The sequence below is a fragment of the Scyliorhinus canicula genome, chromosome 14 (genome assembly GCF_902713615.1).
Source record: "Scyliorhinus canicula chromosome 14, sScyCan1.1, whole genome shotgun sequence".
Taxonomy (NCBI): Eukaryota; Metazoa; Chordata; class Chondrichthyes; order Carcharhiniformes; family Scyliorhinidae; genus Scyliorhinus; species Scyliorhinus canicula.
The window spans coordinates 47,799,311-47,814,614 of NC_052159.1; the positions used below are offsets into that span (position 1 = coordinate 47,799,311).

Sequence of the window (15,304 nt, forward strand, 5' to 3'; positions counted from 1 at the left end):
GCTTGACTTCCGTCGAACTCCTCGGGTCACTGATGCAGGTGCACCTTCAACTTACGCTGACCGCACTGCACGTATGCAAATGTCCCCGGAACAGCCAATCAGGAGCTCTGCTCTGCTTTTTTTTTTATAAATGTTTTTATTCAGTTTTCATATTTTATATTGAACAAATTACAAATTGTTAGGAGAAAGAAAAAAGAAAAAAAACAAACACGCAAAAATTAACATACATATTTACAGGTAAGCATCTTCGTAGTAGTAACTGCGCCCCCCCCCCCCCCCCCACTCAACATGTTTATTTAGTTTGGTTTTGGGCCTTAGCTAGCCATCGAACCCCCGTAACGAACCTGTAGCCCCCCCCCCCTCCCGCTACCTTCCCCCGACTATTCTTCCTCTTGTACATTGGCCACAAATAGGTCCCGGAACAGTTGCATGAATGGCTCCCACGTTCTGTGGAAGCCGTCGTCCGACCCTCGGATGGCAAATTTGATTTTCTCCATTTGGAGAGATTCCGAGAGGTCGGACAGCCAGTCCGCAGCTCTGGGCGGTGCTGCTGACCGCCAGCCAAACAGGATTCTACGGCGGGCGATCAGGGAGGCAAAGGCAAGGGCGTCTGCCCTCCTCCCCAGGAATAGATCTGGCTGTTCTGAAACCCCGAAGACCGCCACTATCGGGCATGGCTCCACCCTCACTCCCACCACTTTGGACATTACCTCGAAGAAGGCTGTCCAGTACTCCACGAGTCTGGGGCAAGACCAGAACATGTGGGCGTGGTTGGCCGGGCCTCTTTGGCACCGTTCACATCTGTCTTCCACCTCCGGGAAGAACCTACTCATACGGGTTCTTGTTAAGTGGGCTCTATGTACCACTTTTAGTTGCGTCAGGCTGAGCCTTGCGCACGTGGAGGTGGAGTTGACCCTATGCAGTGCTTCGCTCCAGAGTCCCCACCCGATCTCCATCCCCAGGTCGTCCTCCCATTTCCTCCTTGTTGCGTCCAGTACGGTGTCGTCCCTATCTACCAGTCGGTCATACATGTCGCTACAGTTCCCTTTCTCTAGGATACTTGCGTCCAGTAGGTCTTCCAGTAGTGTCTGTCGTGGCGGTTGTGGGTACGTCCTTGTCTCCTTTCGTAGGAAGTTTTTGAGCTGCAGGTACCGTAGCTCGTTCCCCCCAGCTAGCTGAAATTTCTCTGTCAGTTCGTCCAGTGTTGCGATCCTGTCGTCCGTGTATAGGTCCCTGACTGTCAGTGTCCCCCCGTCCTGCCTCCACCTTTTGAAGGTGGCGTCGGTCAGTGCTGGTTTGAACCTATGGTTGTTGCAGATGGGAGCCCTGTTCGACATTTTGGTCAGGCCAAGTTGCTGCCGCAGTTGGTTCCAGGATTGGAGGGTGGCTGTCACCACTGGGCTGCTGGAGTGTTTTTTGGGTGGGGATGGGAGTGCTGCCGTGGCGAGGGCCCGGAGGGAGGTTCCCATGCAGGAGGCCTCCTCCGCACGCACCCACTCAGCTTCTGGCTCCTGGATCCATCCCCTTACTCGCTCGGCTGTTGCTGCCCAGTGGTAGAATTGTAGATTCGGGAGGGCTAACCCTCCCCTGGTTTTTGTTTTTTGTAAGACCTTCTTTGGGATCCTAGCATTTTTACCCCCCCATACGAACGCCATGATGAGTTTGTCCAGCGCTTTGAAAAAGGCCTTGGGGATGTAGATCGGAATGGATCTAAACAGGAAGAGGAACCTGGGCAGTACGTTCATTTTGATCGTCTGAACTCTCCCCGCGAGGGAGAGCGGGAGTGTGTTCCATCTTTGCAGGTCCTTTTTAACTTCCTCCGTCAGGCTGGTGAGGTTCCATTTGTGGATCCCTTTCCAGTCATGGGCTATTTGGATCCCCAGGTAGCGGAATTTATGTCGGGCTTGTTTGAACGGCAGCCCCTTTAGTCGTCGTCGTCCCCGGTCCCCCCCCCCCTCTGCTGCCCTCTGCTGGATGCTTGACTTCCGTCGAACTCCTCGGGTCACTGATGCAGGTGCACCTTCAACTTACGCTGACCGCACTGCACGTATGCAAATGTCCCCGGAACAGCCAATCAGAAGCTCTGCTCTGCTGCCCTCTGCTGGATACAGCAAAATGATTCTGTGTGATGAAGGTAATAATGATCAGGAAGACAGATAGCTGAATTTTACGGCCCCCAGGAGAATGGGAGGTAAGCTAGGAAAATTGTTGGAAAATTCCAGGGAGTAATGTAGATTTGGCTTCCTGACATGGCTCCACCTTTATTTTACATATGGTAGGACTGGAAGCAGATGGGCAACCCAGCTTCTTGTGTTGGACAGCCAATCTACATATTTAAGTCCCGATTAAGACTATTTAACAGTTGGTCGTTCAAATGCTGAATCCGGATGTTGACCTGTCATGTGAGGAGACCACAATCTAAATGGAGCAGCACTCCAGGTGTAAAGGTTAATGAAATTAATGGAGGACCGTAAGCAGAGAAGGCAGTCCTCTCAGCCCAAACTATTTTCCAAGACTTGTTTTCCCTTTAGCACCATCTGGCTCCAGCTCCATCTACAAGTTTGCTGATGACACGACCATAGTGGGTCGGATCTCGGGAAGCCAAATCTACGTTACTGTCAGAGTACAGGAGGGAGATAGAAAACCTAGTGACGTGATGTGACGACAACAATCTCTCCCTCAATGTCAGCAAAACTAAATAGCTGCTCATTGACTTCAAGAAGCTATTCACTCCTATCTACATCAATGGTGCCAAGGTGGAGATGGTTGACAACTTCAGATTCTTTGGTGCGCACATCACCAACAATCTGTCCTGGTTCACCAACATCGACACTATGACCAAGAAAGGACAACAGCACCTTTACTTCCACAGGAAACGAAGGAAATTCGGCATGTCCACATTGACTCTGACCAATTTTTACAGATGCACCATAGAAAGCATCCCAGCTGACTGCATCACAGCCGAGCCCACCATGCGAACCCGCCTCCCATCCTTTGACTCTGTCTGCACATCCCGCTGCCTTGGGAAAGCGGGCAGCATAATCAAAGACCCATCCCACCCCAGTTATTCTCTCCTCCAACTTCTTTCATCGGGCAGGAGATACAAAAGTCTGAGAACACGCACTAACAGGTTTGCGTACCGGCCTCCCCGAATAGGTGCCGGAATGTGGGGACTAGGAGCTTTTCACAGTAACTTTATTGAAGCCTACTTGTGACAATAAGTTATTATTATAATTATTAAAAACAGCTTCTTCCCTGCTTTTACCAGACTCCTGAATGACCCTCCTATGGACTGAACTGATCCCTTCATACATCTCTGCTGAGTAGTACGACACTTCGTATGCTCACCAATTGCCTGATTCTATGTATTTACATTGTGTATTTATGTATGTCCTATGTTTCTTCTTTTCATTATGGAACGATCTGTCTGGACCGTACGCAGAACAATACTTTTCATTGTACCTCGGCACACGGGCAATAAAATAAATCAAAATCTAAATTCCTTTTGATTCTTATTTAAATTATATTAAATTTAAATTATAAATTATTTGTAATGGTGTAGACCTGTTTTTTAAGTGAATATATTTCTGAATCGGCAGGTATTCATTCTATGGACATTCAACCAATTCTCCCTAAAAATCAGCTGACAAATTCCAATATTCCTCTTCACCGAGCAAACAGCAATGCAAGCTGGGATCTCCACACTGAACTCCAGAGTCCAACCACAGAGGAAGGTGATCTTCCCATTTATTCCTTGCTTGCAATTTAAACAACTGTTCTAGAATCACATTCTCAATGTTGTTCTGCTGCTGTGTATAGTGTTGTTATTATTGTTAACTTATCAGTCTCTCGTACTGTACACATCATAAGACTGAGAATGTGGTGACTCTTACCTGTTTTTCATGTCTTACTGCCTCTTTTATTCTTCTCTGTCTCTCTTTCACTCTTTTTTTCTGTTTTCTGCTACTTTCCCTTCTCTGTCCTTGTGCTCTGTCATTTTCCGCTACATTTTTTTTGATGTGGAGATGGGCTGTGGAAGCTGATATGATATGGCAGAATCATGCAATCCCGACAGTGCAGAACGAGGCCATTTAGAACAGTACAGCACAGAACAGGCCCTTCGGCCCTCGATGTTGCGCCGAGCAATGATCACCCTACTTAAACCCACGTAACCCGTATCCCAACAATCCCCCCATTAACCTTACACTACGGGCAATTTAGCATGGCCAATCCACCTAACCCGCACATCTTTGGACTGTGGGAGGAAACCGGAGCACCCGGAGGAAACCCACGCACACACGGGGAGGACGTGCAGACTCCACACAGACAGTGACTCAGCCGGGAATCGAACCTGGGACCCTGGAGCTGTGAAGCATTGATGCTAACCACCATGCTACCGTGAGGCCCCTTATGACTTCCAGCACCTCCTTCCCTATAATATGTATACTTTTGGCCCATTGAGTCTGCATCTCCTACCTTTGGGAAAAGATGTTGACCTTATTTATGCCCATCATTATTTTATAGACCTCGATAAGATCACCCCTAAGCCTCCTACACTCCAGGGGGAAAAAGGCACTCTGAAAGGGCACTCTATTTAGGCCTACGACCCAACCCTTTCCCTGTAACCCCATAACCCCATCTAAACTTTTGGACACTTTGGGGGCAATCTAGCGTGGCCAATCCATTTTACGGAACTTGGGGAAACAAACAGTGATGTCTTGAGAAGTATACATATTATAGGGAAGGAGGTGCTGGAAGTCATAAAGCGCATCAAAGTAGATAAATCCCCAGGATCTGATGATATATATCCCAGGACATTGTGGGAGGCTAGGGAGGAAATTGAGGCTCCTGAAGCAGAGATATTTGAATCATCGACAGCCACAGGTGAGGTGCCTGAAGATGATGTGCCTTTGTTTAAGAAGGGCTGCAGGGAAAAACCTGGGAACTACAGACTGGTGAGCGTAACATCTCTGGTTAGTAAGTTGTTAGAAGGTATTCTGAGAGATAGGATATACAGGCATTTCGAGAGGCAAGGATTAGGGACAGTCAGCATGGCTTAGTGAGTGGAAAATCATGTCTCATGAATTTGATTGAGTTTTTTTAAAGGGGTAACCAAGAAGGTAAATGAGGGCACTGCAGTTGATATTGTCGACATGGACTTTAGCAAGGCCTTTGACAAGATACCGCATGGTAGGTTGTTGCATAAGGTTAAATCTCACTGGATCCAGGATGAGTTAGCCAATTGGATACAAAATTGGCTTGATGTCAGAAGACAAAGGGTGGTTGTAGAGGGTTGTTTTTAAAACTGGAAGCCTGTCACCAGCGGTGTGCCTCAGGGATCAGTGCTGGGTCCACTGTTATTTATTATTTACATTAATGATTTGGATGAGAATTTAGGAGGCATGGTTAGTAAGTTTGCAGATGACACCAAGGTCGGTGGCATAGTGGACAATGAAGAAGGTTATCTAGGACTGCAACAGGATCTTGACCAATTGGGCCAGAGTGCCAATGAATGGCAGATGGAGTTTAATTTGGATAAATGTGAAGTGATGCATTTTGGCAGATCGAATCGGGGCAGGACCTAATTGTAAGGGTGTTGGGGAGAGTTATAGAACAAAGAGATCTAGGAGTACAGGCTCATAGCTCCTTGAAAGTGGAGTCACAGGTGGACAGGGTGGTGAGGAAGGCATTTGGCATGTTTGGTTTCATTGATCAGAACATTGAATGCAGGGGTTGGGGTGTCTTGTTGAAGTTATACAAGACATTAGTACGGCCACACTTGCCTGTTTCGGGACTTAAACTCATTAGCATTGAAACTAGCACAGTTTGAACCAATTATTCTGTATTCCATGCAGTTTCCGCTTTCAGTAGCGTTCGATGCTTCAGTTGTAAGACACAAGCCATATATGTATTTTGTACTCCGAGAAAATGACTGATATAAAACATAACCAGGTCCTCAATCATTGATGACCCTAAATCATCAGAAATGCTTCATTGCTGAATCAATGGTGGAACATCTAGTATTGGGCTCACAAACAGCTGTCAAGGGAAGCAGCGGGGCGACTCCTGACCTCCAGGCCAGGGCTGATGAGGGGGTGGGGGGTGGAGATCAAAAAGAACAGAGGACATCAGGCCAGATAGCCAGGAAGCGAGCCAGGAGCACATGCGGTCTTCGAGGCTCGACCACCCCAGCGATAGCCGTGAGGTGAGCAGAGCAGCAGTTGGGAGGTGCAAAGAAGGCCAGGCATGAGCCGGCATTGTGCCTTGAGGAATCGGGAGCAGCGGGAGTGGAGCAACTCGACCTTAGTCAGAGGCCAGCCAGGCAGGGGTGACCGTAGAGGGCTGGATTGGGCAGTAACCAGACCAGGCGACGAGGGTGAGAGAGAGCAGAGGCCAAGCCAGGTAGCCATACAGGAGCAGTTGTGCAAAGAAGGTTCGGCAAGTGCCTGCATCGTGTCTTAGGGAATAAGGAACAGCAGCCAGCGAGGGCGGGACAACTCAACCATAGATCAGTCAAGCAGCATAGCTGAGAGCGAGAGAGCTGGCAGTGCAGCAACCGGACTGGGCAACGAGGATAACATTTTGGGTTTCTGTGCTTTGCAATGCGTAAGCTGAGGGTGCGGGGAATCAGGAGGGCATAGAATCATAGAATTTTCAGTGCAGAAGGAGGCCATTCAGCCCATCAAGTCTGCACTGGCCCTTGGAAAGAGCACCCTATTTAAGCCCCGACCTCTATCCTATCCTAGTGATCCCATCTAACTTTTCTAGACACTAAGGGCAATTTAGCATGGCCAATCCACCTAACCTGCACATCTTCGGACTATGGGAGGAAACCGGAGCACCCGGAGGAAAGCCACGCAGACACAGGGAGAACGTGCAGACTCCGCACAGACAGTGACCTAAGACGGGAATCGAACCCAGACCCCTGGTGTTGTGAAGCAACAGTGCGAACCACTGTGCTGCCATGCTGCCCATTGTGTCACCATGCCACCCACATGGCATGGTCATTATTGTGGACGGGCTCACTTCCGCTGGTGGCCATGAGCTGAGCGGTCGCATGCAAGGTGGCTCCCATGTGAAAACTGCGAAAACAAACTTTTAACCCCATCAAACGGGCACCAAAAGTATCTACAATCCCTCCCCCGCCTAATCCCCGCAGACCATGTCGAAGAGGAACCCAAAAAGAGAAGAATGGGAAAGAGCCAGCCGCCCACCAAGCAAGCCAACAAGGATGAGGGGAGGGTAACCTCGACCTCGGAGCCGGCAGCCAAATAGGGTGGCACGGAAATGGGGAGGGCCGACTCCACGGAGTTCTCAGTGCAGACCCAGGCGTTTTATCTCCACCAAGCTCCATAGACACAGAGAGGTGCAGAAACAAGATGGCGGTGGATACACTGACGGTGACGACCCCCATGGGGAAGACGATGCCCAAAATGGAGCGGAGGCCGGAAGCCCAGAAATCGAAAAGGAGAGACCTGGAGAAAACCGCCACAGACCAAGGGGACCGGATCAGAAAATTGGAGACCCAAGTGGTGACCTTGATCAAGACCCAGAAGGGCCTAAGGGACAATCAAGAGTGCAGATCTCGCCGGCAGAACACGAGAATCGTGGGACTGCCAGAGGGGATGAAGCGGAAAAATCCCACAGATTACTTCTCGGAGATGTTCAGGAAACTCGTCAACAAGGAGAGCTTCGCCAAGCCCTCGGAGATGTACCATGCCCTAGGTCGCTTCGCCAGCGGCCCAGAGCCGGGCACCTCCACGGGTGATGTTTGTGAAGTTCAACAAGTACGAGGGTAAGGAGCGGATCCTGAAATGGGTGCAAGTGGGTGGGTGCAAATGGGAGGGACACCCCACCCGCTTGTACCAGGACATGGGGCAGACCTTGCCAAGCACCAGCTGAATTTAAAATCCACCCTCTACAAGAGTGAGGTATAGTTCGGCATGCTCTACTCTGCCACGTTATGGATCACATACCAGGCAAAGGAGTATTACTTCGACACACCTGAGAAGGCCACCATATTTGTCCAAAATAACAATTTAGGCAGGCAGTAAGAGCGCACATGGGTAAAAAGGTGGGGTACGAAGGCCAAGGGAAAGATAGATAGGAAAGAACATGGGACAGAGATGCGGCAAGGTCGGAGGATGAAAGGCAGACGGGGGTTAAATAGGGGAACTAGATCGAGAAGAGGAGAGGGGGGCCACTCCACTAGCGAGTAAGCTGGTGTAGAGAGCACAGAGAAAGAGGAGGCAGTGGCGCGCCTCCCATGGGAGGGTGCACCTGGCAGAAGGAAGGAGAAAGATGGAAATTCAGGGAAAACAAAGGGCAAAAGAAGAGGGGTGTCTTGGGGGGGTAGGAAGAGGGGGAAACATAAGGAGAGAAGGAGAGCAATAGGATGGAGGAGGGGGAAGGGTTAGAGCACTGGTTGCAACGGGCTAGAATTGGAGATGGCAAGAAAGGGGAAGCAGTTGGCGGATATTTTGAATGGCCCAATAATGAGGCCAGACCCAATCGGACAGGACCAGACCCACAAGTTAAGTATGGTTAACCCCACAGGAGGAAGGGGTCACCCCCCCCCCCCCACACACATTTGCATAGTTACATGGAAAGTGAGGGGCCTCAATGGGCTGGTGAAGAGTTCCAGAGTCTGCGCCCATCTTAAGTCTGAGGGTAGCCTTCCTGCAGAAAACACACCTGAGAGAGAGGAACCAACAGTGGAGAAGAAAGAGCTGGGTGGGACAAACGTTTCACTCGTATATCGATACCAGGACGAGGGGGATGGCCATATTAGTAAGCAGCATAGTTTCATTTCTGGCGACGAGCACAATGATGGACCGAGGGAGGCGAATTGTTATGATTAGTGGGACCCTGGAAGAGGCCCCAGTAGTTTTGGTAAAAGTATACTCCACAAGGGCAGCACGGTGGCACAGTGGTTAGCATTGCTGCCTACGGCGCTGAGGACCCGGGTTCGAATCCTGGCCCTGGGTCACTGTCTGTGTGGAGTTTGCACATTCTCCCCGTCTCTGCGTGGGTTTCACCCCCACAACCCAAAGATGTGCAGGATAGGTAGATTGGCCACTCTAAATTGCCCCTTAATTGGAAAAAATAATTGGGTACTCTAAATTTAAAAAAAAAGTATTCTCCACAAACTGGGATGATGCATAGTTCGTCAAGGAAATGATGACCGAAATCCCAGACTTGGACACCCACCGACTAATCTTTGGGGTGGGGGGTGGGGTTTGTTAGACCGGAGAAAAAAGAATTCTCCTTCTCCCATGTGCATAAGGCCTACTCACGTTAGACTTTCTTGTGGAAGGAAGAGGTTGCTTCCCAGGGGTAACAAAGGCAGAATACTCTGCCATTGTAATCTCTGACCATGAGCCACATTACATAAATGAAATGAATGAAAATGAAATGAAAATGAAAATCGCTTATTGTCACGAGTAGGCTTCAATGAAGTTACTGTGAAAAGCCCCAGTGCGGGGCTAGTAGGCTTCAATGAAGTTACTGTGAAAAGCCCCAGTGCGGGGCTAGAGAAGGGACAGGCCCAATGCCCCCCATGGAGACTTAAATCAGCTCTCCTCGCCGATAAGGAATTCAACATTAAAATATCCCAAGCCATCAATGATTATGTATCCTGCAACCAGAATGGGGAGGTCTCACCCTGCACATTCTGGGAGGCACTGAAGGCGGTCATCAGGGGGGAAATCATAGCTTATAGGGTCCTCAGGGACAATAAGAAAAGGGAAACCAAGCAGAGGCTGATCAACTCCATACTGGAGGTGGATATGCGCTACTGCACAGCCCCAACCGTGGAACTGCTGGCGGAAAGGAAAAGGCTGCAGATGGAACGTGGCCTCTCCACATGGAAGGCAGTCCACCAGCTCCGGCAGGCACGGAAGGCATCACCAGCTAAGAATTCAAGCTGCCGCGAGAGAGAGCGCAGATCAGGGACAGTAACGGTAGGCTAGTAGCGGACCTAAACAAGGTCAATAAGGCCTTTATTAACTTTTACCGAGGGCTATACACCTCCTAGCCCCCAAAGGGGGCTTCTGGGATAGAACAGTTCCTCGACAGGCTGGATATACTGGTGGTGGGGAGGACAGAAAATGGGTGCTGGAAGCACCACTAGGGCTATGCAAAATCATGGAGTGTATCAATTCCATGCAATCAGTTAAAGTGCCAGGACCGGCTGGGTTCCTGGCAGACTTTTATAAAAATTCTCAGCAGCGCTGGCCCGCACCTGAGGGAGATGTTCGGTGACACACTGTCTAAAGAGATCCTGCTGCCCACACTGACACATGATGTGGAGATGTCGGCGTTGGACTGGGGTGGGGCTAAGTCCATGTACCTAGTTGATTGGAATGAAAATCCCGACATTTGGGGCTCTTTTTCCAGAGGCTGATGCAGCAATCCAAGAAAAACTCCTGACTCTGTGCACCTGCTTTGGAACAGTGAATCAGAGCCACAGTCATTGACAATAAACGGTATACATCCATGTGGTCCTTCTATAAGTAATATGCAATCAAATAGTACAATAAGTTCTTAATATGTGAATACGCTTTCTTGAAAATTAGTCAAGCAAAAAATGTCTATTCACAAAATGGCAACAAATCACAGAGTGATAATAGTCTTTTGTCAGTTTTCAGCTGCCAATGACTGGAACAAGGGACAACTAAAGCCGAAGCTACCTAATTTGATTACTCTGGTTGCTTTTCGCTCAAGGGCTAAGGCTCTGTCGAAGGATTCCTGTACTTGCTAAACTGACAATTCTCATTCACTGCTAATTTTGCATTTGATTGTTTTTAGTGTTTAAATGAATTGTATTGATGTGTAATTTCTGTTGCTGTGGTGCCAGCCTGGTCATTATTGTAGATGATTGGTTCTCAATTGACTTACCTGACTAAATGAAGGTTAACTAAATCACAACTCAAGAGGTAGGAAATATACAAATCAATAGCAGGAAATAAGTAACTACTAAGAACATGTGAAAAGAATTAATCAACATGAGCAATTTGCAAAAGACAAAAGAATCTGTCCGTTCCCCTGAATATTTATTTTGAAATTTATTTTATTCACTCTTTAGGTTTCGACCTGGCAATAAAATAACCTTTTCTGCACTTCATTTTTTTCCATAACGGCCAATCTGCAATCGACCACAATCCTAATACAAGCCAATCATCCTTCACAAATATGTTGTTCAAAGTTATTTTGATGTTCAACTTATTGTAACATATAATTCTAAAAATTCAATTGAATGAGTTCTGGAATTATACTCTGGAAAGACTTCAGCTGGAGTATTTTGCCCAATTCTTGGCACTGTTCTTTAGGAAGGATGTGAGGGCATTAGATAGGGTGCTGAAAAAGAATGAGAGCCTTTATATAAGTGGGCAGATTGAAGAATCTGGGTTATTCTCTTAAAGAATAGAGAAAACCGGGAGGACATCATTGACAGAGTAGATGGAGGGAAACTGGTTCATTGGCAGAAGGATCATAAATTTAAGGTGACTGACGAAAAAAAAACAATGGCAACATGAGAAAAAAAAATGTTATGCAGCTAGTTGTTAGTATGTGTAATACATTGCCTGAGGTGTGTGGTGGAGAGGATTCAATCCTGGCTTTCAAAAGAGAATTGGACTATTATCTGAAGATAATAAATTGCAGGCTACTAGAAAGGCCAGGGAGTGGGACTAGGCGAGCTGCTCTTGCAGGGAGCTGGCATGAACACGATGGACCAAATGGCTGAATCACTCTCTGCCACAGCCTCCAGCAGTGTATTCCAGATCCTAACCACTCGCTGCGTAAAATAGTTTTTCCTAAGTCGTCATTACTTCTTCTGTCTATCATCTTAATTTATGTGTTACGCGAGGGAGATATTAAGAAATTGGGTCCAGAAATGGGATCAAAGATGCATCAGGCAATTTAGGGGTTAAACAGACTGAGGAGCTAGTATGAAGTCAGAGGAATAAACTCACACCTGGCATGAATTACATTGTCCCATTCAGACTTAAACTTGTGAGTGGGAGTACACCGGATGGCCCTGTTCAGCAAGGGTGAATCACTCGAGATTCATTGTCCTTTGGGACACTCTTGTTTGACCAGCCGTTAGCCCATTATAGAGTCTGATGGTTTATTTTTTCTGTAAAGGGGAGGTTAGTTGCATATCAATAGTATGATTCTGTTCTTTTATATATATATATATATATATACACAGGAGTGGGAAATCATACAGACAAGGTAACAATAATGGGTTCATGTCTGGACACTCCAGGAGTGTTGTTTGAGGAGTGGGGCGGAGCTCAGAGAGAAAGTGAGAAGGAATCCTGCTTTGAACAGATAAGGAGAAGGATTTGAAAAGCCACAGAGAGGGAAGTCATTGAAAAGACAGGCTTTGAAAAGGGTTCTGAGGCAGCTTTCATATCACCTTTGGCTTCCTGTGTAAGGATGAGAGCTGCGTGTTCATTTTAAGTGCTATTTGATGGGAATTTGTGTGTTAGGATTAAGAAACTACATATAATCTATTATTGTTAGGGTTGAAGTTTAAATATTGTTCTTCCCGTACCAGCCTCCCCGAACAGGCGCCGGAATGTGGCGACTGGGGGCTTTTCACAGTAACTTCATTTGAAGCCTACTTGTGACAATAAGTGATTTTCATTTCATTTCATTTTTCTTTTGTTTTATTAAAGTAAAATGGGAAGGATGGAAGGGTTCTACAATTCATGGGCATTATTCATTATGCACTTTCGAGAACTGGATAATATCGAACATTGGGGGGGGGTGTGTGTTAATGGTTACTATGGGTGATTCCTGATTCCTTTTTGTCATTTGTTTATGTGAACATGCGGGCTAATGTTTGGGGTTTGGTGGGAGAATTGGATCGTTGTTATTGATATGGGGATTGACATTTGTTACTGATTATTGGTTATTGTAGGTGGGTGTAAATTTGGGAGAAATGTGAAAAAGGAGAATAAAAAATATTTCAAAAATTTTTTTTTTTTTTTTAAGTTGCAGCTCTGGTCCAGCATCTGAGTTATTGTTGGAATCTGACCAGGCGTCCGTAACAAATTGTGTCCTCCTATGCTGTAACCATTCTATGATTCTATGGTTCTAGGTTAGATATCGAGAGCTCAATACTTCAGAGAGCCTAGTAGAATATGGAAAGTGCAGAGGTGAATATAAAAAGGAAATTAGGAAAACAAAGAAAGGGCAGGAAAAATTGTGGTGAGGGAAATCAAAGAAGAATCAAAGATGTTTTAAAAATACATAAAAAACAAGAAGATAACTAAGGAAAGAGTAGGGCTGATAAAAGGCCAAAAAGGTAATTTTAATGTGCAGTCCGAAGTCATGGGCATATGTCTTAATGAATGTTTTTCTGTCTTTACAAACGAGAGGGACAATTCAAAGGCAACAGACGAAAAACATTTTTACGAGCAAGTGGCTATAATGGAATGCACTGCCAGAGAAGGGTGGCAGATTTAATTAAGGCTTTCAAAGGGTAATTAAGTAAGTACGTAAAGGAAAAGTAAATGCAGGGTTATGGGGTAAGAGCAGGGCGTGGCACTAGATGTATTGCACTTCCAATGAGCTGGCATGGATTTGACGAGCTATATGCCTCCTGTGCTCTAAAATCATAAAATAGTTAATTAATTTGGCTCAGATCATTATTTATATCAATGAACTTTATTTTTTTCTTGCGAAACCTGCGAACCACTGCCCTTTTCTATTCTCATTGCATGGAACTACCTTGTTCTTACCTCCCTATTGTTCTCCAGCTCTCATCTGTTATTTGCCCTACATTATTTTCCAGGATTAAAGCAAGCAATGCTTCTTTCCTCTTTGGATATTTCCAACTGTTGGGTACTTATTTCTGGCATAGAAAATGGTCGGTGCGAAGATTTGGTGCACACCATGTGCACCAATTTGCCTGTCTGAATCAATTTTAAGGTAACCCTTTAAATGGGTACTCAGCTCTCCTTGCCAAAGAAAGTAAGATGTTTCACTCTTTCCCACTACACTCCCCCTCCCGCGCCTTCATCTTTATGGAATCTTACTCACTGGCCTACTGCTTTCTAAAGATGACTGATTTTCATGCTGCAGGAAACTGCTGAGCTTTACTGGAATGGCTGTTTTGCACTTACAGCTCACAAGAAAAACGTTAATGAAATCTGAAAATGTTGGCCCAGATTCTGTGAGAGTGATGGCACAAAGCAGTCAGTGTTTGCTGTTGTTACTCCTCTGAAACTGACAATAACTTCTGGTCACATGCAGTTAAATGGAGAAATCCAAAAGTCAGTTATTCTTTGCTTCCCCACAAGGTGAGCTGCTGAAGCCCACTCCGCAATCAAGTAGAAATCACTAAACTGAGGAGATATGGCTTTTTATACTATGAGTCTCACAATTACTCCTGAACAGCCTTGCTGCACCTGAAGAACTTGCATTATATATGTGGATAGACGGCATGGTGGCACAGTTGTTAGCACTGCTGCTTCACAGCGCCAGGGACCTAAGCTTTGGCTTTGGGTGACTGTCTGTGTAGAGTTTGCACGTTCTCCCAGCGTCTATGTGGGTTTCCTCTGGGAATTTCCTCTGGATGCTCCAGCTTCCTCCCACCGTCAAAGATTTGAAGGTTAGGTGGGTTAGCCATGCTAAATTGTACAGGGATGTACAGGTTAGGTCACTAGGTTAGAGGAGGGTGGGCGGGTGAGTGGACCTTGGTGGAGTGCTCTTTTGGAGGGTTGATGCAGACTCGATGGTCCGAATGGTCTGCTTCTGCACGACAGGGATTCTATGAATGTTAAATTTCTCCGTTATAATAACAATTGCATGAAAATATTTTTTAAAGTTTATTATTTTAGTTTCTCCCTTAATCCCATGTGCAAGTCCCAATAATTTATTTTGCTCTCTAAAATTTTAATTAAAAGTGACAAATTCAATCATTTTTAACTTCCTGGTTTGCTGCCTGAGCGAATACTTCAATGTTATCGGCTACATATCCTGCTTGCTGACATTGCTGCTGCTAGATGCCTGGAGATCCCTTGACTTGGCGCCAGATTCAAACTAATATTGGTAAAGGCCACAGAGATCACAAAATCATTGTGGCCAGCTTTCTTTCAGGTCAGCACAAATGCGGTGACTTTGATCCTGACCACAGAATCTGGAGTGTTATACCTAGAATTATTAAGTTCCCAGTCCTGTCCAAATTTGTCATATTTCATTTATATCTACTATATCATATTGTTAATAAAGCAATTTTCATTTAAGTACGGTGTATTCACACACTTACCACTCAATTCTGATACTATTT

The 15,304-nt window shown here is 46.3% G+C and overlaps 1 protein-coding gene across 2 annotated transcripts in view; it reads left to right on the forward strand.

Annotated features, from left to right (window-relative positions):
• Positions 1-15,304, forward strand: part of lnx2a (ligand of numb-protein X 2a) — a 204,257-nt gene that overhangs the window by 145,422 nt on the left and 43,531 nt on the right. The window contains exon 4 of one of the 2 annotated variants that reach the window (XM_038818016.1): positions 3,600-3,734. The exons of the other annotated variant lie outside the window; for it this stretch is intronic. Within the exon in view, the coding sequence (XP_038673944.1) occupies positions 3,600-3,734 (135 nt within the window). The remainder of the gene's footprint in view (positions 1-3,599; positions 3,735-15,304) is intronic. 2 annotated transcript variants of the gene reach the window in all.